A 20,782-nucleotide genomic window follows, 5' to 3' on the forward strand; every position below is an offset into this window, starting at 1 on the left:
CTCCCACTACCCCCACTCCCCACGGACTGCAGATGCTGGTTTATACCAAAGATAGACACAAAGTGCTGGAGTAAACACCGTGGACCAGGCGCCTTCTCCGAAGGAAAAGGATGGGTGGCTTTTCCGGCCGGGGCCTTTCTTCAAACTGAATGTTGAGGGTGGGGTGGGGCGATGACGAACTGGAGGTGAGAAAAGACCAGGATCAATTAGGACCAGCCACAAAAAGATATAGTGGCTAATTATCAGAGTGGCCTTAGAAAAGGGAGAGGTACTAATGACCCAGTTCTGTGCTTGGAAGATGATATAAGGAAAGCACAAGTCAAAAAATAATCTGTAGTTACCATATTTTTTGATGTAGAGAAGGCTTATGATATGTTGTGGAGAGAAGGTCTTCTAATAAAGCTGCATTTAATGGGAGTAGGAGGAAATATTTTTAACTGGATAATGGATTTTCTCAACGGTAGAAGTATCCAAGTTAAAATAGGGTCAGACATCTCTAGTAAATGTGTAGTCGAGAATGGAACTCCCCAGGGAAGTGCGATAAGCCCGATCCTATTCTCAATCATGATTAATGATATATTTGCAAACATTCAACCAGAGATGGGGCGATCGCTCTTTGCAGATGATGGCAGCCTATGGAGAAGGGGGAGGAATATAGATTTTATCATGGAAAAAGTACAGCAAGGGATAGCCCAGGTGGAAGAGTGGGGAGGGAAATGGGGTTTTAAATTCTCTATAGAGAAGACAAAGACAATGGTTTTCACAAGGAAGAAAATTAAAGAGGATGTCCAGTTAAAACTATACGGCAACAATTTGGAAAGAGTAAAAGATTTCCGTTTCCTGGGGGTTCATTTTGACTCCAGATTAACATGGAGGGTCCACATTACAAAATTAATTGAAAAATGCAAAAAATGCAAAAAAGCCATCAATATAATGAGATGCTTGGCAGGTTTAGAGTGGGGAGCAGATGTATTATCTCTTAAACGTATTATGTATCACTGATCAGATCCAGATGGCAGTATAGCTTATGGATCAGCATCTAAGTCAGTGTTGTCCGAGTTGGACAAAGTCCAAGCGGAAGCTCTAAGAATCTGTATAGGAGGTGTGCGGACGTCACCTGTATGTGCACTACAGGTGGAAACTGGGGAGATGCCGTTGAGACTGCGCCGCAGACAACTAATGGCTAATTACTGGCTAAGCCTTAAGGGTCATGGAGAGAACCACCCAACAAAACAAGTAGTACAGGAGTGCTGGGAGAGAGGGGTGGCTCAGTCTGGAAGCTTTGGCTGGGTTGGAGGAGGTGTGGCAAGGGACATGGGAGTAGAGGACAAAGAGTTATGCCCTGCAGTATTGTGGCCATCTGTGCCAATATGGTTACTGAACATCCCAAAAGTTGATCTGGAGATATGGGAGGCAAAAAGGAGGAACAAAAATTCAGACCTAAAGACAGAATATCATAGCCATATAGATAATAGATACAGGGAACACCTCTTCATTTTCACAGATGGATCAAAGGATCCAGTAGCTGAAACAACAGGGGCAGCTGTGGTAGTCCAGGGGATGAATGTTGAGCTTTACAAAAGAACAAACAACTATTTGACAGTATATACAGTGGAACTGTACGCTATTTTGATGGCAGTTCGGTGGATGGAACAGGTGCAACCATGTAAAGTAGTAATATGTAGCGACTCATTATCTGCAATCCAGAGTATTGGGTCTGGTGCATCCCATAGGTGGCCTGACTTAGTTTATGAAATCCTGCTACTATTAAGCCAAGTGACAAGGAGGGGCAGTGACGTGACTTTGTTGTGGGTCCCAGCACACATTGGTGTTCTAGGGAATGAAAAGGTGGATAAATTAGCAAAGGAGGCTGTAAAAAAAAGAAACATGGAGGTAAACTTACAACTATCCAAATCTTAAGGAAAACACATTGTGTGGAAGAAAATAAATCAGGAATGGCAACGATACTGGGAACAGGAGACAAAGGGGAGACACCTCTATTCGCTACAAAACAGAGTGGGCATTACAGCAAGAAGAGGGGGGAACAGGAGGGAACAGGTAGTATTAACAAGATTGAGGATAGGACACACTCACCTGAACAGCACATTAAAAATATTGGGAAAACACCCTACTGGGCTGTGTGAGGAATGCCATCAGCCAGAAACAGTTCAGCATACTCTAGTTGCATGTAGGAGATATGAGACAGAAAGAGGATTTATGATCATTGAAATGAGGAAAATTGGATTGACAGAAATATCAGTAAAGAACATTCTAGAGTGTGGAGGGAAAGGAAAAGGAATAAAGTTGTTGTTTGATTTCTTGAGGGCCTCTGGGCTTATAAAAAGGATCTAATATAAAGACATGAGGACTGTGGAATGAAGCCAGAAGGTGGCAGCAATGCAACATTGTGGATGCCGGCTGCCGTAAAACTCCAAAGAAGAAGAAGATGAAGGACCAGCCACAAATGACATCAGATTGGCGCCTGGAAGGTGTGAACTAAAAACCAACAATGTGAAGAGCCGAGGAACTGGTAAAGTGACAAGGAACGAGGGGAGGGAGGGGGAAGTGCAAGGGGAAGTTATTTAAAGTTAGAGAATTCAACGTTTAAAAAAATCCAACCCAAAAAACATTATTCAAGTAAAAAAAAAATTCCGCCCATTTACATAGCGATTGTTTTTGCTTTGGAGAAAAAAATAATGTCGGTAAAGGCAGAGGTCACAGTGTCGTTCAAAAGGCAACGGGATCTCTACTTTAAAGCGAAAATATTGAGTTTCTGAAGGGAGAGGATTTGTACAGTACTCGAAAAGGAAGAACTTGCAGAGAAGTGGAATCACCGGTTTACCTGGAAAGGGTAAAGGAGGGGGGGGACACAAAAATCATTTGCGAGTTGTGGCCCTGAATGCGGACCTGGGGGAAACATGACCTCCACTTACATGGAGACAGACAGTCTGAATGCGGACCTGGGTGAAAATGCAGCTCTTGCTTACAGCCCCGCAACCCACCTGCCAGATACAAAACCAGAACTTCTTCCTTATCCCCTCTCTCTGCAAGACAACGTAATAATAGAGTCGTTTTTTTGGTATCAGGATTTATGTTACTGTTAAAATGTAGAAGTCGGGTCTAGACCCGAAACATGATCTGTACATAATCTCCAGAAATCCTGCCTGACCCGCAGAGTTACTCCAGCACTTAGTGTCCATCTTTTGTGTAAGCCAGCATCTGCCCTTCCTTCTTATCTTAACCTGTTGCCTGGCCCGCTGTCTTACTCCATCACTTTGTGCTTTGATTTATAAATCTTAGATCATTTTATAATCAGTTAGGGGGTTCAAAACAGTGAAGGCATAGTCTACTTATTTGTGGTTGTTAAACATTAAAAATACTGTAACTCGAAAGGGAAGAAGTTGCAGGCGTGTGGAGTCACGGTCTGTCTGGAACACGGGGGGCGACAAGGAGAATCGCTGCTTTCATTTCTTTGGGTTTGGTGGCCAGCAAAAGGAGTGGTATACCATTAATACCCCAAGAAGACTCCAGAAAGATCTCCCTGTCCCAATCTGAATCTAACCACACTTCATATTCTCTTCCAATTTTTCGCGATAATTTGTTATTGTAAGTGCCAATTAAAATCGAAGCGGGTGTTACAAATCTGAAAGAAAAGCAAACAATGATACGGAAAAATCTGCAGGCCAGGCACTTACTGTGAAAAGAGAAGTAGTTAACTCCAAGTCCGAGTTTATCGAGGTGGTGGAGACACATTTAAAAATTATTGCATTCACATTCCCAAATTCAATTACATTTGCATGCCATTCTTTTGACCAGTTCTTTTTCCAAGTTCCTTGTGGCTTTACAATGAATAATTTGATGGTCAAATGTAACTTGTTTAGCCTCACTCCGTTGTGAATAGAGTTGCTGCCCCATATTTGACCCCCCAAATTATTCATTGTTAAGGTCACAAGCAGTCGAGTATAGGAGCCAAGAGGTCCTTCTGCAGTTGTACAGGGCCCCAGTGAGACCACACATGGTGTCTGTGAGTGTGTGTGTATGTGAGTGTGTGTATGTGTATGTGAGTGTGTGTGTACATGAGTGTCTGTGCATGTGAATGTCTGTGTGTGAGTGTATGTGTCTGTGTGTGAGTATCTGTGTGTGTGTGTTTGTTTGAGTGTGTGTGATTGTCTCTGTGTGTGAGTGTCTGTGTCAGTGCCTGTGTGTGTATCTCTGTGTGTGTTTGTGATGCAGCGTCTCGACGTCGTACGCAGCGTCTTGATGGCGTATGCCTGGCCCACAGGCTCACTCGGCATCACGCCCGCCAGCCCAATCTAACCACAAAATGCACACACATTTGGTGGCTTTGTGCGTCCTAAGTGCTTTTATATCTTATGATTCAAGAAATTAAAATGGAAAATAAAAGAACTGAACATCGATTCCAGATTTAGTTTAACTTTTTTTAAACTGTTGATAACATGGCCCTGTTTAGGAACCAATTTTCCTCGATAACCATTACATTTTTTCCAATAAAACTCCCACTAATTTGCATTATCAACTTTCTGATATTAACAGGTGATATTCTAGTTTTTAGCTTCTCACTGCAGAGGAATCATGAGTGAGCTGAGCTATCACACCTGAAGACATTTCATGAAATTCGATGAACAACTAGAAGAATAAAAACAAATCCACTCTGTGGACAGCAACATCTAGTTTTCCAAATTTTGAAACTTGAATGGAACATGTCAGGCACAATTTATTCATCTCTTCTTTAAAGAAACAAGTATTGATTTAAAAAAAACTTTGGGGCATGGAAGTTATTATCTCATTTTCACTATCGGTCAAGTGATGTTCAGTCTTAAACAAATCCTCCTCTTCTGCACCAAGGGATAGCAAATCCCTGAAAAATACAAGATCATTCACTGTTCATACACACTAATAATGCAAACATTTTATGCAAGTTCCAATTGTTTGGACAAAAATCCAATATTACTGCTTTATAACAGTTAAGTTACTTTAAGACTATTTCAGAAATTATGTCAACTAACAATAGAAATTAAAGCAAACTATTAAAAAAAAACATGTTCCCTTTCCTGACTCTACCTTGTTTACAGAACAAAGGGATATTATCTCAAGAATCAAAATGGGGAAAGTGGGAGCAATTTTGCTTAAATGGTAATTCTAAGCCCATTCAGAGCTGCATAGAGTCAGAGTTATACAACATGTACAGGGCCTTTGGCCCAATTTGTCCATACAGATCAAGTTGGCATTCTGGGCTAGTCCCATTTGCCTTCATTTGGCTGATGTTCATCAAAACCCTTCTTATCCATATATCTGTTTCAATGTAATTTGAAAGCCATACTTGCAGCCGCTTCTATTGCTTCCTCTGACACTGGTGTGAATGAACCTCATATTGGGTAGTTAACAGAGAATTGCAGATGGAGGAATAGAAACATAAGCTGCATATAAAAATCTGGTGTGACATCAATTCCTCTGTCATTGTCACGAGCTCTGAATGCACAATGCAAATAATGGGACGTGTCATTAACTGTGCATTTATTTCTTAACTTCGATCTCTCAAAGTGCAACATCTCACATTTGCTCGGAATAAACTCCATCTGCTCTTCCTCCACCAATTTCTGTAGCCGATCTATAACCTTGTTTCGTTTGACAGTCTTCCTCACAGCCTGCGACACCAGCAATCTTGGTGTTATCTGCAAACTTATAACCCACCCCTTCTACATTTACGCCCCAGTCATTTATATATATATATCACAAACAACAGAGAAACCTGCACAGATCCTCAACCCTCTGTCTTTTATCAGTAAGCCAATCCTGAATACATATGACCAAATCCCTGTAAATCCCGTGTATCTTAATCTTTTGGACCAGCCTACCATGGGTGACTATCCCAAATGCTTCCTAAAACCCACATAGATGCCATTCACTGCCATACCCTCAATGATCACCTTTGTTACTTCTTCAAAAACCTCAGTCAACTCAAGTTAGTATGACCTGACACGTACAAAGCAATGCTGACTAATTTACCCATTTCCTTCGAGATGGGAGTGACTCCTATCCCACAATATCCTCTCCAATAGCTTCCCTATCATCTGGCCTACAATTCCCTGGATTCTCAATATTTTCTTTCTTAAACAAAGGAACAGCATTAGCTACTTATCCACTCCTCTAGGGCCCATGTCACAATTTGCTGCTTCTCACCAATGACCTTCAAGGAGATTGTTGGGAAGGGAGCTCCAGGATATTCCCTCAATGCTCAAGTCAAGTACATGTTCAAGTCAAGAGATTTTAAGTCATCGAGGGTAATCATGCCTCAATGTACCTAACATTCCCATCCCTCAATGGTAGAAGCTGTGGGTTTTGCTGGTGGAAGAGTAGGGGCTGTTTTTGAAAGCTCAAGAGGTTGCTGAAGTGTACTGTTAACGAGGGTACACTCCAGTCTAGATGCATTAAATAGAGAAGGCGTGGGTGTTTGAAGTAATGGATTCGTGAATCAAGAGGATTACTTTGCTCCAGATATAGTTGAGGTTATAAGCTTATCATTCCACGTAAAATATAATCAACAGGATAATGCCAACAAAATGATGAACGGTGAAAACTTCCATGTTGTGAAAGGTAAAGTACGGGCTTTTTTTTTTTTGCAGTGGCAACAAAGACAGGAGTGCAAGTGTTTGTAGTAGCCTTGCGTGATAACTAAAAGTCAATAAGCCACTGACGGTGTGTGGCGAGGATAATGGGCCTGTCCCACTTAAGTCCGCCGAGCTTCACAGCCGTGTATCTCTAGCTTCTTAAAAGTTGTCTCCACTCCTTCTCCTCACCCCGTCTCTCCCTTCTCCCCCTTCTCCACCCCTCCCCTCCTCTTTTAAAGGACTTAAGTGACACTTCCTGTACACTGTGCTTTCACCGTCTTAATTACAGCGCCAACCTTCCTGTTCATCGTGGCGTGTGTCTGTATCACATTGGCTTTGCACCGTGTGAATTTCACTCAGACAGCGCTCCCCCCGCTTGCCCTGTCCCCCATCTGCATAACTGGCTGGTGAAGGAAGCGATGTGTGTGTGTGTTCCACTCTGACAGTCACCGTTCCAGTCACCATTTTTTTAGTGACCTGCTACGACTTGACAGTCGCCGGCAGTCGCCTGAAAAATCGCCTAAGTTGGACAGGCCCATAAGATTACCCCATCAAATGTTGCAGGTTTGAAAAAAGCAGGATTTGTGTTTCTCAATTTTAAATGTGGCTGAACCTCTGCCAAGGTTATAATATTTACTACTGGAATGAAAGATATTTTAATAGAAGATTGGTCACAATGACCCATGCATATTCCTGGAACTGAAAGGTTGTTCACCAAATAAAATAATTACTCATGAAAAAATGTTGAACTATTCAATAGTCAATAATAAAACACATTTTTTACCAGCGTATCACAGAATAGAGGAAAACAGACTTGCAATAGCCTTACATAATGAAAGAATTAAAAAAAAAACGTTTTGCAAGAGAGGGACTTCTACAACCTATCAATCTTTTTGGTGCAGCAATAACCTACAATCTCTGTAGTGAGATGCCAATACCAACCTTGTGGAAGGATGAACAACATCAGTAATGGAAACGTGTGCCTCACTAGTGTATTCCCTAACCCTTACAGAAATAATCAGACCCATTATAATAGATCTTTAAAATAATTATCCACTCACTTCATGTCAAATACATATGTAACAAAATATTCAAAACGATTGTACATAGTTTGACGGCGTCAGGAAGGCGGGATTATTTTGATTCCAGAGTGTTTAATTGTCTTAATGATGGATGTGTGGAGTCTGTATCTTCACTCTCCCCTGCCTGATTCACTCCAGTAAATGTTTCTGCTCCTGTTAAAGATATCAGCAATTTCCCTAACTGCAAGACTAGCTATGCATCTTAAAACCTCGGATACCCAGCCGGGTTGTGCGTCTGCAGCTCCACCTTTGGCTTCAACTCTGAATAATTTCTGTCAACGCCTGTATTCTGCAACCTTCGAGCCTGGGGGGCAGGACTGTACACTGAAGCTGAAGCAACAACACCACCCTCCCTATAACAAAAGCCATTGTGTGTGTGTGGGTGAAAGCTGGCTCTCACCTGGTTAGTTGCCAATCCGGCTGCTTCAATAGACAATAGGTGCAGGAGTAGGCCATTCGGCCCTTCAAGCCAGCACCGCCATTCAATGTGATCATGGCTGATCGTCCCCAGTCAGTGCCCCGTTCCTGCCTTCTCCCCATATCCCCTGACTCTGCTATTTTAAATAGGTATGTTACAAAACTTACCTTCAGCGGTGCTGCAATTCTGTCACTGGCCATGTGCGCGACTTTGGCGCCTTTGAGGGGGAAGCGAGATTAAAATGTTGTTTTCTCCTGCCTGTCCGAGATATATTTTCTCGGGCTACTACCTGATGCTGAAAAATCGTTCCGACTGTCGTTCTCGGAATAAAAAAAAAAAACGCGAGTAAAATAAAAATCTACTTCTAACGCCGACAACGGGACGGATCTCACATACGGGACAAAATATAAGGTAAGTCTTTTATTTTACATATAAACTTGCTTCTTAGGATTACTTTAATCAAAATTTCATCAGCGAAAATGTGATTAAGGCCCCATACGAACCGGCAATGTTTTTCCTGCCGATTTGGGGCCTTAACCGCAACGTTCCAAACGTTCACCGCAACCGCAACGTTCCAAACGATTGCGTTCCACAAAATCTCACTTGCAAGATGATTTAAATGGCCATTAATTTACAGGTATTAAACATTAAATTCCTTCCATTTGACCTATAAATCCATGACAATGAGATTTAAAAATTATGTTATATTGTGAATTCTTGTGTGAATGTTATTTGGACACTTAGGCTATTTAAAAATGTTAATTTATTCTTAATTAATTGATAGATGTTTAGATCTAGTAATTGAATTTTGTAATTAGCTACAATTAGGTAACTAACTAATTATATGCTTTAATTTCAAGTCATCTAAGTAAGATTGTTTCATTTTTGTTTCAGAATGCTTCAATCTATAATAACTGAAAATTTCATTCAGTTCTCTTAACTATTAAGAAAGTTAGGGGCTTTTGACTGCCCTCGCTCACAGCTTTTGAGTTAAGTCAATGGAACAAGATGCTAATTTCAGAGTATGAAAATGGCCATAACATTTTTAATACTGAAGATATGAAGGTGTCAAATTAAACTTATTTTTATGCTTTATGTGATGGGATAAATTGCAGACTTGATTTTTTAAATCTCAAAATGTTGTAACATTGCTACATATATTACATATAGTACATTACCAAGATATCACATCTCCCCCTTCACTTTAATTACATTTGCCAGCTTCTCTTTTGGCCTCAAGGGGCACTGGCATTTACATTATATCTTACATTAAATATAGTACATTACAAATACATCACACATATACATGTATTAGAAGGAATTGCAGATGCTGGTTTAAACCGAAGATAGACACAGTTAGCTGGAGTAGCTCAGCGGGACAGGCAGCATCTGTGGAGAGGGAATGAGCGACGTTTCATCTGGTCTGGGGAGAGGCTTCCCGGTCTCCCGGGGCAACGGGCCCGGAGGGGGGTGAGGGGTGAGGGGTGAGAGTGCGCGCTTTCCCGGCAGCCCTCGCTCCCGCTCGTTGGTTGGCGCGTGGTTCTTGTCTCCAGCGAGTGAGCGACTGAAGAGGCGCCGCCGCCGCCGCCATTATCATCATGGTGAGAGCGGCGCTCGCAGCGCTCGCAGCGCTTATACCCCCCTCCCCGTCACCTGCCTAATCCGCGGCCCGGCCGGCGCCGTGCCCAGCCCGGCCCGGCCCGCGGTTCCCGCCAGTGCTGAGGCCGCACCGGGCCAGGCCTAGTCCCTCTGGTCCCAGCCGCCGCTCAAAGTGTTCCCTCATTGCCGCCGGAGAGAGGCGCCCAGCCCGGACTCTGCAGCCCAGCGAGGGAGGGCTCACTCACCGGGTCTGGTGCCTCTCCCCTCCCCACCCCCCACTCTCCTCTCCCCTCCTCCCCACCCCACCTCTCCTCTTCTCCCGCAAAAGCCTGTTTCTGCATGCGAAAGGATTTGAATGCAACAGTAATTATATTCGGCACGGACTAGAGGGGTCGAGATGGCCTGTTTCCGTGCTGTAATTGTTATATATTATTATATATATTATATATATCACTGCAATCATAAAGAAGCCAAGTGAGACTGCACCTACAATGCTGTGTGCAGATCTACCCACCAAAGAGAAAGAACTTGAGGGACTTCAAAGATTTCCAGAATAATTGCAAAGATAGATGAGTTTATTCTTCTTCTAGCAGACTGAGTTGATATTGGTGACTGAGTGACTGGTGTAACTCAGCGGGTCAGGCAGCATCTCTGTTGCAAAGGAAGAGGTGACCCTTTCCTCAGACTCCAGCTTTTTGTGTCTGTCTTTGGAGTAAACCAGCATCTGCTGTTCCTCCCTGCACATTGACTGACTTGACTCCTTCTCTTCCTGCAGAGTTTACCTTTGAATCCAAAGCCCTTCCTCAACGGGTTGACTGGCAAACCGGTGATGGTGAAGCTGAAGTGGGGCATGGAGTACAAGGGCTACCTGGTGTCAGTTGACGGATACATGAACATGCAGGTGAGGAGTAAGTTGACATGGACTTTGTTTGGTCCAGCAGATGTCACGGGCTCTTGAGATGATGCTCTTTCAGTTGCTTTCGCTAATTTGTGGTCTATTCCATAAAACCCCCTGCAGTTTTGTAAGTAGACAAAAACGCTGGAGAAACTCAGCGGGTGAGGCAGCATCTATGGAGCGAAGGAAATAGGCAATGTTTCGGGTCGAAATCCATCTTCAGATTTCTTCTTGCAGTTTTAAATCAGGTCTAGTTTGTAGTTTGCAAAACCTGTGTGAATACTTTGTGTTAACTATTTTACAAAGCGTTTAGTTTGCAGAATTTTAGTTTTTTCCAATATTTCTCCAGCTATAGAGTTGTGCAGCACAGAAGTGTGTCCTTTTGGCCCATTTTGCAAATACTGACCTTGAAGCTTGTCTGTGCTAACCTCATTTGTCTGCTTTATCTCTCTCGTCTTTTCTATCTAAGCACCCAGCCAAATGCCGTTTAAATGTTGTGATTTATATCTGCCTCACTGCAGTCTCTGCCAGCTTGTTCCAAATAACCACCATGGTTATGTGTGTGAAAAAATGACCTGGCAGAACTCCTTTAAAATTCTCTTTCCTCTCTTAAATTTTATGCCACCTAGTTCTTCATCCCCCAGCCTGGGAGAAAGGCTGATTACGACATTCATGATTTTATAAACCTCTAATTTCATCCTTCTATATGTTCAGTAAGAGTAAACCTATCCTACCCAATCTCTCCTTATAACTGCAGCCTCCCTTTCCAGGAAACATCCTAGTGATTTTTTACCGCACTGCGTCACTTGCTCTGACATCCTTCTTGAAGTGTGTAGGAAAGAACTGCAGACGCTGGTTTAAATCGAAGATACACACAAAATGCTGGAGTAACAGGCAGCATCTCTGGAGAGAAGGAATCCTTCCTGAAGTGCTGTGACCAGCATGACACATTATGCTCAAAATGTGGTCTCACCAACATTTTGTACAGCTGCTTTGTATGACTTGAATTTTATTCTCAATACCTTGGTCTATGAAAGCAAGAATATCAAATGCAGCTTTCGTTGGGCTTACGCTTTTTCTGACAATTTTTTTAAATCTTTTTTAATTTAACACTCCTGTTAATTTCTCCCCTAATGCATGGTTTGACCATTTTCCTCTTGTTTTTTGTGCTTTAAGAAAACATAGATTTATTGCAATATTTTTATTTTATAATGCTGTTATTCACTTTAAATATGGAATTTCCCAATCTACAATGGCCAGCCACCTGCATTTCAGATCTTCATAGTTTCTTGTATTCTTATTGAAAACCCTAGTTTCAGATTGAACTGCATCACTTTTGAACTTAAATTGTAACATTTTGTCATGGCATAATAATTCTTAGGGTTCCCTTGCATCAAGAATAGTATAAATAGTACTGTATCTCTAAAGTTCAAAGAATGTTAATTACTTTTTATCTTGTTGCATAAACTCAAAATGGTTCTTCCCTAGTTGTTCCTTAACATATTGATGTAGAAATGCATCTCATATTCCTTACTTCTACATTGTTGGTACTAATTTGATTTAGCGGGTCTATGCGCAGATTAAAGTCCTATGATTACACCGTTACATACAGCTGTAACAGCTACTATCTGGAGGCCTATAAACAACTCCCACCAATATTTTCTGCCCCACTCAAATTGATTCTACTTCTGCATTGTGATCTGCCGAGCCAAGATTATTTCTAACTACTTTCTAAGTCATCTTTTGTTCACATGGCTATCCCATCTTTCCTTTTTCCCTCCACTTGCCCTTCCTATATGTTACACACCCTGGAATATTTAGATCTCGGTTGTTGACTGTCTGCTGTCAGATTTAGAGAAACATCGAAAATTGGTGCAGGAGTAGGCCATTTGGCCCTTCGAGCTAGCACCGCCATTCAATATCAGTTTAATGCTGATAAGTGTGAGGTGCTACATCTTGGCAGGACAAATCAAAATAGGACGTACATGGTAAATGGTAGGGAATTGAAGAATGTAGGTGAACAGAGGGATCTGGGAATAACTGTGCACAGTTCCCTGAAAGTGGAATCTCATGTAGATAGGGTGGTAAAGAAAGCTTTTGGTGTGCTGGCCTTTATAAATCAGAGCATTGAGTATAGAAGTTGGGATGTAATGTTAAAATTGTACAAGGCATTGGTGAGGCCAATTCTGGAGTATGGTGTACAATTTTGGTCGCCTAATTATAGGAAGGATGTCAACAAAATAGAGAGAGTACAGAGGAGATTTACTAGAATGTTGCCTGGGTTTCAGCAACTAAGTTACAGCGAAAGGTTGAACAAGTTAGGGCTTTATTCTTTGGAGCGCAGAAGGTTAAGGGGGGACTTGATAGAGGTTTTTAAAATGATGAGAGGGATAGACAGAGTTGACGTGGAAAAGCTTTTCCCACTGAGAGTAGGGAAGATTCAAACAAGGGGACATGACTTGAGAATTAAGGGACTGAAGTTTAGGGGTAACATGAGGGGGAACTTCTTTACTCAGAGAGTGGTAGCTGTGTGGAATGAGCTTCCAGTGAAGGTGGTGGAGGCAGGTTCGTTTTTATCATTTAAAAATAAATTAGATAGTTATATGGATGGGAAAGGAATGGAGGGTTATGGTCTGAGCGCAGGTATATGGGACTAGGGGAGATTATGTGTTCGGCACGGACTAGAAGGGTCGAGATGGCCTGTTTCCGTGCTGTAATTGTTATATGGTTATATTATATGGTTATATGATCATGGCTGATCATCCAAAACCAGCACTTTCCTGCTTTCTCCCATATCCCTTGATTCCGTTTGCCCTAAGAGCTATATCTAACTCTCTCTTGAATCTAACTCTCTTGAAAACATCCAGTGAATTGGCTTCCACTGCCTTTCATGTGGCAGAGAATTTCACAGATTCACAACTCTCAGGGTGGAAAAGTTTTTCCTCGTCTCAGTCCTAAATGGCCTATCCCTTATTCTTAAACCGCGACTCCTGGTTCTGGTCGGGAACATTTTTCCTGCATCTAGCCTGTCCAATCAATGATGCCGTCGACGAAAAAATCGCCAAGTGCGACAGGCCCTTTACTTTCGCCTGTGGAGGTGTAACCAGACTGACTTACATTTTGCCTGCCCATAAACTATCCCAAAGTCTCAAATCTACACCTCTCCCTCCTGCAGCATTTCTTCCATTATGCAGTTATTTACTCTTAACACGTTATTCCACTTATTGGCATGTGGCACTAGGTATATCTTGTGAATGTAGACAAAAGTGCTGGAGAAACTCAGCGGGGAGAAGAGCCTTTCCCCCCCCACCCTACATCAGTCTGAAGAAGGGTTTTGGCCCGAAACGTTGCCTATTTCCTTCGCTCCATAGATGCTGCTGCACCCGCTGAGTTTATCCAGCACTTTTGTCTACCTTCGATTTTCCAGCAACTACAGTTCCTTCTTAAACACATAATCTTGTGAATGTTGACTTTAAGAGATCCTGTCTTGTTTTGCCTTTCCTACCTCTTAAAATCACTTTAAGCCAAGATCCTTTCTAACTGCTCTAATCTGTTTGTGTGGCTGCCTCAGGAGAACCGCTGTTCTCCTCCCATGTTCTAGTGATGGCAGTGATGTCAATAGACAATAGGTGCAGGAGTAGGCCATTCGGCACTTCGAGCCAGCACTGCCATTCAATGGCTGATCATCCCCAATCAGTGCCCCGTTCCTGCATCCCCATATCCCCTGACTCCGTTATCTTTAAGAGCCCTGTTTAGCTCTCTCTTGAAAGTATCCAGAGAACCGGCCTCCACCACCTGTAGGCAAAGAATTCCACAGACTCACAACTCTCTGTGTGAAAACGTGTTTCCTCGTTTCCGTTCTAAATGGCTTGCCCCTTATTCTTAAAATGGGGCCCCTGGTTCTGGACGCCCCCAACATCGGGACCATGTTTCCTGCCTCTAGCGTGTCCAAACCCTTAATAATCTTATATATTCCAATAAGATCCCCTCTCGTCCTTCTAAACAAGCCCAGCCGTTCCATTCTCTCAGTATATGACAGTCCCGCCATCTCGGGAATTAACCTTGTAAACCAACGCTGCACTCTCTCAAAAGCAAGAATGCCCTTCCTCAAATTAGGGGGCCAAAACTGCACACAATACATCAGGTGTGGTCTCACTAGGGCCCTATACAACTGCAGAAGGACCTCTTTGCTCAAATACTCAACTCCTAACATGAGCAACATGCCAATCGCTTTCTTCACTGCCTGCATGCTTACTTTAATTGACTGATGAACAAGGACCCCTAGATCCCGTTGTACTTCCCCTTTTCCCAACTTGACACCATTTAGATAATAATCTGCCTTCCTGTTTTTGCTACCAAAGTGGATAACCTCACATTTATCCACATTAAACTGCATCTGTCATCCATCTGCCCACTCACCCAACCTGTCCAAGTCACCCTGCATTCTCATAGCATCCTCCTCACAGTTCACACTACCACCCAGCATTGTGTCATCTGCAAATTTGCTAATGTTACTTTGAATCTCTTCATATGAATCATTGATGTATATTGTTAAGAGCTGTGGTCCCAGCACCGAGCTTTGCGGTACCCACTCATCTCCTATGTGGGACCTTATCAAATGCTTTCTGAAAGTCCAGGTACACTACATCCACTGGTTCTCCCTTGTCCGTTTTCCTAGTTACATCTTCAAAAAATTTCAGAAGATTAGTCGAGCATGATTTCCCCTTCGTAAAGCCATGCTGACTCAGACCAATCCTGTTACTGCTATCCAAATGGGCTGCTATTTTATGATTCATCCCCTGAACCGGCCCTGCTGAGTGCCCCCCACCCCCATGAACTGTCTCCCTCGGATGGTCACGTCGCACATCGACCCGGTACCGACACATTTGCACTTTAGACTGTTTTTACTGTTTTTATAAATCATGTTTCTCGGGCATACCAAATCTCGTTGCATATATGTGCAATGACAATAAAATCTATTATTATTATTGACTCCAGCAACTTCTCCACCACCGATGTCAGGATAACTGGTCTATAATTCCCCGTTTTCTCTCTCCCGCCTTTCTTAAAAAGTGGGATAACATTAGCTACCCTCGAATCCACAGGAACTGATCCTGAATCTATAGAACGTTGGAAAATGATTACCAATGCGTCCATGATTTCTAGAACCACTTCCTTAAGTACCCTGGTATGCAGACCATCAGGCCCTGGGGGATTTATCAGCCTTCAGTCCCATCACTCTACCCAACACCTTCCTGCCTAATGTGGATTTCCTTCAGTTCCTCCGTCACCCCAGATCCTCTGGCCACTACTATATCAGGAAGATTGCTTGTGTCCTCCTTAGTGAAGACGGAAGGCAAGGAAGAGGATAACCATATGGATGGGAGAGCAGAAGTGTGGGCAATGATTGACAACTGCTAATTCCTACATTTTGAGGTAGCACTACTATCCAGCTGAGTGCCTCTCAGTCATGGAGAAGGCATTGTTGAGAGTCTGGTCATATTAGCACAACTGGATAAATGTATCAAGTTTCTATCGGAGCTGCTGTTGCTAATACTGGCTTTTTACAATTCCAGATTTATTCAAGTGTACTCAGCTTGCAATTCCCAGTTAACATCCCAATGACAAATTAGTGTGGAAATTTGTCCCAGGTGGAGGTTGCTTCATGTATTGTTTCATTAAATGATGTAAAAATATTGCTGAGTATCTAATATTGGTTTATTTAGGATTATTCCACTGCACCGTATAGAGTTTTGATACGCATTGATTTTAGCAGCGACAGCTTAACATTTTTCTTTTGTTCAGCTGGCCAATACAGAAGAATATATCGATGGAGCTCTAGCGGGTCATCTTGGAGAAGTACTTATAAGGTAAACATTTATTTAATACAATTTGGAATTGAAATCTTGCAGGAATATAACAAAATCTTATTAAATTCATCGATAACATTCGGTATAGGTCCTGTTAGTATTTGCTATATGAATTAGACTTTAGAAATACAATATGGAAACAGATCCTTCGGCCCTCCAATCCCTTGCTGACCAGTGATCACCCGTACACTAGCATTATCTTACACACTAGGGACAATTTACAATTTAACCACAAAATGGTATTAGAAACATAGAAACATAGAAATTAGGTGCAGGAGTAGGCCATTCGGTCCTTCGAGCCTGCACCGCCATTCAATATGATCATGGCTGATCATCCAACTCAGTATTCCGTACCTGCCTTCTCCCCATACCCTCTGATCCCCTTAGCCACAAGGTCCACATCTAACTCCCTCTTAAATATAGCCAATGAACTGGCCTCGACTACCCTCTGTGGCAGGGAGTTCCAGAGATTCACCACTCTCTGTGTGAAAAAAGTTCTTCTCGTCTCGGTTTTAAAGGATTTCCCCCTTATCCTTAAGCTGTGACCCCTTGTCCTGGACTTCCCCAACATCGGGAGCAATCTTCCTGCATCTAGCCTGTCCAACCCCTTAAGAATTTTGTAAGTTTCTATAAGATCCCCTCACAATCTCCTAAATTCTAGAGAGTATAAACCAAGTCTATCCAGTCTTTCTTCATAAGACAATCCTGACATCCCAGGAATCAGTCTGGTGAACCTTCTCTGCACTCCCTCTATGGCAATAATGTCCTTCCTCAGATTCGGAGACCAAAACTGTACGCAATACTCCAGGTGTGGTCTCACCAAGACCCTGTACAACTGCAGTAGAACCTCCCTGCTCCTATACTCAAATCCTTTTGCTATGAAAGCTAACATACCATTCACTTTCTTCACTGCCTGCTGCACCTGCATGCCCACTTTCAATGACTGGTGTACCATGACACCCAGGTCTCGCTGCATCTCCCCTTTTCCTAGTCGGCCACCATTTAGATAATAGTCTGCTTTCCTGTTTTTGCCACCAAAATGGATAACCTCACATTTATCCACATTATACTGCATCTGCCAAACATTTGCCCACTCACCCAGCCTATCCAAGTCACCCTGCAGTCTCCTAGCATCCTCCTCACAGCTAACACTGCCCCCCAGCTTCGTGTCATCCGCAAACTTGGAGATATTGCCTTCAATTCCCTCATCCAGATCATTAATATATATTGTAAATAGCTGGGGTCCCAGCACTGAGCCTTGCGGTACCCCACTAGTCACTGCCTGCCATTGTGAAAAGGACCTGTTTACTCCTACTCTTTGCATAACCTTACTAACCTGTATGCCTTTGGAGTGGGAGGAAACTGGAGCCCCCCGGAGAAACCCATGCTGTCACAGGGAGAAGTTACAAACTCCATACAGGCAGACAGATTGAACCAGGTCCCTCGCACTGCAAGGCAGCAACTTTACCGCTACGCCACTGTGCCGCCCAAATGTACTTGAATGATTATATTCAATGACTGGACTCCACAGCCTATGAGTTGTGACCATTCGGTGAAGGAATTTCTTCTCCTCTTGATCCTGAATAGCTAACCCTTCTTTTTGAGATTGATTTGTGTTTTTTGGCATTCTGCACAGGGATAACTTTATCCCTTAATCTGTACTGTTGAGATTTTTAAGAATGTTGTGCACTTCAGTGCAATTACCTAATTCTAATTTCTAAAGCGTATAAACTCAGTTTGCTTAATCTCTCCTCTTAAATCAATTTCAACTTGTCCCTTCATCCTTAGTTGGGGAGGTGAGACCTGAATGGATTTTTGGTTGTTTAAATAAGACAGAGTTGCTGCCTTACAGCGCCAGAGACCTGGGTTCATTCCTTACTACGGGTGCTGTCTGTACGGAATTTGTACGTTCTGCATGGTTTTCCTCCAAGTGTTCTGGTTTCCTCCCACATTCTATAAATTGTCCCTAGGATAAAGCTAGTGTATGGATGATTGCTGGTCGGCAAGGACTCGGTTGGCCAAAGGGCCTGTTCCGGAAGTGGCGGCGCTGTGAAACGGCTGCGGCTCGCCTGCAGTCTGTCTGTTTTTACTTTTTTGTGTTTTTTTTGTCTTGTTCAGTTAAACTTTTGGTTATTAGGTTGTGTTATGTGTGGGGGGGGGGTGAAACAAGGCTTTCTGTCTCTCCCTTCGGGGGGGAATGCGACTTTCTTGTCGTATCCCCCTTCTCTTCCCCCGTCTGAGCTGAGGCCTAATGGCGGAGCTGGCGGCCTTCAACCTGCGACCGACCTCGAGGATCCGGAGGTAGAGCCAGCCAGGACTTACCAACGCGAGGCTGGCCGTCTTCTAGCTGCGGCGGCGTTCGGGCAGCGGCACGACTCGGCGCTCCGGTGAGGGTGGACGGCGCGGGGCTGAGACACTCCTGTGAGGGCGGCCCGGCTGGAAGGCGCTCCCGTGTGGGCGGCCCGGTGTGGGGCTGGAAGGCGCTCCCGTGTGGGCGGCCCGGCTCCCGGCTGGAAGGCGCTCCCGTGTGGGCGGCCCGGTGCGGCGCTGAGACGCTCCCGTGAGGGCGGCCCGGTGCGGCGCTTAGACACATCCGTGAGGGCGGCCCGGTGCGGGGCTGGAAGGCGCTCCCGTGTGGGCGGCCTGGCTCCCGGCTGGAAGGTGCTCCCGTGTGGGCGGCCCGGCTCCCGGCTGGAAGGCGCTCCCGTGGGGGCAGCCCGGTGCGGGGCTGAGACGCTCCCGTGTGGGCGGCCCGGTGCAGGGCGGAGACGGTGCTCCGGTGGCTGAGGCGGCGTTCTGGCGGCGGCGAACTGAATCCGGGGCTTGGCCCCGGGCCAGTGGATGACATCGTCGGGAGCTCGCAGGTCACAGGCTGGTGCCTGTTTTCCGGAGCTCCCATGGCAACAACTGCGTCCGCTGGACTGGAGGGCGGCAGGCCGCGGAGCTTGAACCGCGGGACTGACTTACCATCGCCCGGTGGGGTATCGCCTCAGCGCAGAGGGAGAAGAGGAGGGAAGAGACAGCAACCCAAAGACTTTTGCCTCCATCACAGTGAGGAGGTGCTTGGTGAACTCACTGTGGTGGATGTTAATTTGTGTTTATTGTGTGTTGTTTATTATTACATGTATGGCTGCAGGCAACGACATTTCGTTCAGACCGAAAGGTCTGAATGACAAATAAAAGATTCAATTCCACACTTTATCTCTAGCCTAACCTAAGATTACCTCTCATTCTTCAAAAACTTGAGGTGAGCTAAATTATCCATTCTATTAGAATATAGCCATCATCCCAAGAATTAATTCAGTGAGCTTTTGAGGCATTGCCTCTTGCAAGGATATTCTTCTTTGGTTGGATGACAGGACACTATTCCATATGTAGTCTCATTAGGTGCTTATATTATGGGAGCAAGATGTATCTGTTCCACTTAAATCCTCGTGATTTAAATGTGGGAGACCATAATGAAACCAGTGTCCTGTCACATCGTGTTACCATTTTGCTCGTATTTAAAGTGAGGGGGAATAATTTGGTTGCTCATAGTATACAGACCTTTTTGAACACTGACCCTCTGCTTTCTTTTAAATAGGTGTAACAATGTATTGTACATCAGAGGAGTTGAAGAGGAAGAAGAAGATGGAGAAATGAGAGAGTGATTTTCTTTATTTTTTTTAAAATAACTATGTGTACATCTTTTGAATGTTTTTTTTATATTGAGCGATAAAAAAATTCAATTTGCAGTGCCCCTTAGTATGTCTGTTATTATGATGCAAAATGTATTTTCCTCAATTATACGGGGCAAACTAATTTAATTGTATGTGCGTGTCTCTTTTTGGATTCCATGTTAAAACATGAATGCTGGTGGGCATTGAACCAATAAAGAAAAAATTCTTTATCTTTGCAATTAAGTGTGTTGCAATTGGAGATATTCAACAGGTTTTATATATCGGGGTTAGATCAGAGAATTGAATGTAAGGCTCAGAGATTGGTGGTGAGAAATGGGATGCTGGGGAATGAGAGGGCTGTTCTATTGGGATGGGGTTTCAATTGTATCAGACGTCCTGTGGCCTGGCAAATACAAAACAGCAGAGCACAGGACGAAAAGACACAAAAGTGCTGGAGTAACTCAGCCGGTCAGTATGAAGATGAGCACTGATCCAAATTGTCACCTGTCCATGTCCTCCAGAGAAGTTGCCTGACAGTTACTCCAGCACTTTATCGCTTGTTTTTTTGTAAAGCAGCATCTGTAGTGCATTATTTTTCCACGATGTCTGACGAACACAGCGCCTACTTAA

At 43.7% G+C, this 20,782-nt stretch overlaps 1 protein-coding gene and 1 long non-coding RNA gene across 2 annotated transcripts; one reads left to right on the plus strand and one right to left on the minus strand.

The window, feature by feature from the left end:
- Positions 1 to 9,537: 9,537 nt before the first annotated feature.
- Positions 9,538 to 16,815, minus strand: LOC116985035. The gene is made up of 3 exons (XR_004415193.1): positions 16,800 to 16,815; positions 13,784 to 13,789; positions 9,538 to 9,626 (listed from the first exon to the last, which is right to left on the minus strand). It is a non-coding gene; the product is annotated as an uncharacterized LOC116985035 (long non-coding RNA).
- Positions 9,608 to 20,391, plus strand: snrpf (small nuclear ribonucleoprotein polypeptide F). The gene is made up of 4 exons (XM_033039409.1): positions 9,608 to 9,730; positions 10,504 to 10,629; positions 16,429 to 16,493; positions 20,077 to 20,391. The coding sequence occupies exons 1-4, from the start codon at positions 9,728 to 9,730 to the stop codon at positions 20,141 to 20,143; spliced, it is 261 nt and encodes an 86-aa protein (XP_032895300.1). The 5' UTR covers positions 9,608 to 9,727; the 3' UTR covers positions 20,144 to 20,391.
- Positions 20,392 to 20,782: the final 391 nt, after the last annotated feature.

The sequence above is a fragment of the Amblyraja radiata genome, chromosome 21 (assembly GCF_010909765.2).
Source record: "Amblyraja radiata isolate CabotCenter1 chromosome 21, sAmbRad1.1.pri, whole genome shotgun sequence".
In the NCBI taxonomy this organism is placed as follows: domain Eukaryota; kingdom Metazoa; phylum Chordata; class Chondrichthyes; order Rajiformes; family Rajidae; genus Amblyraja; species Amblyraja radiata.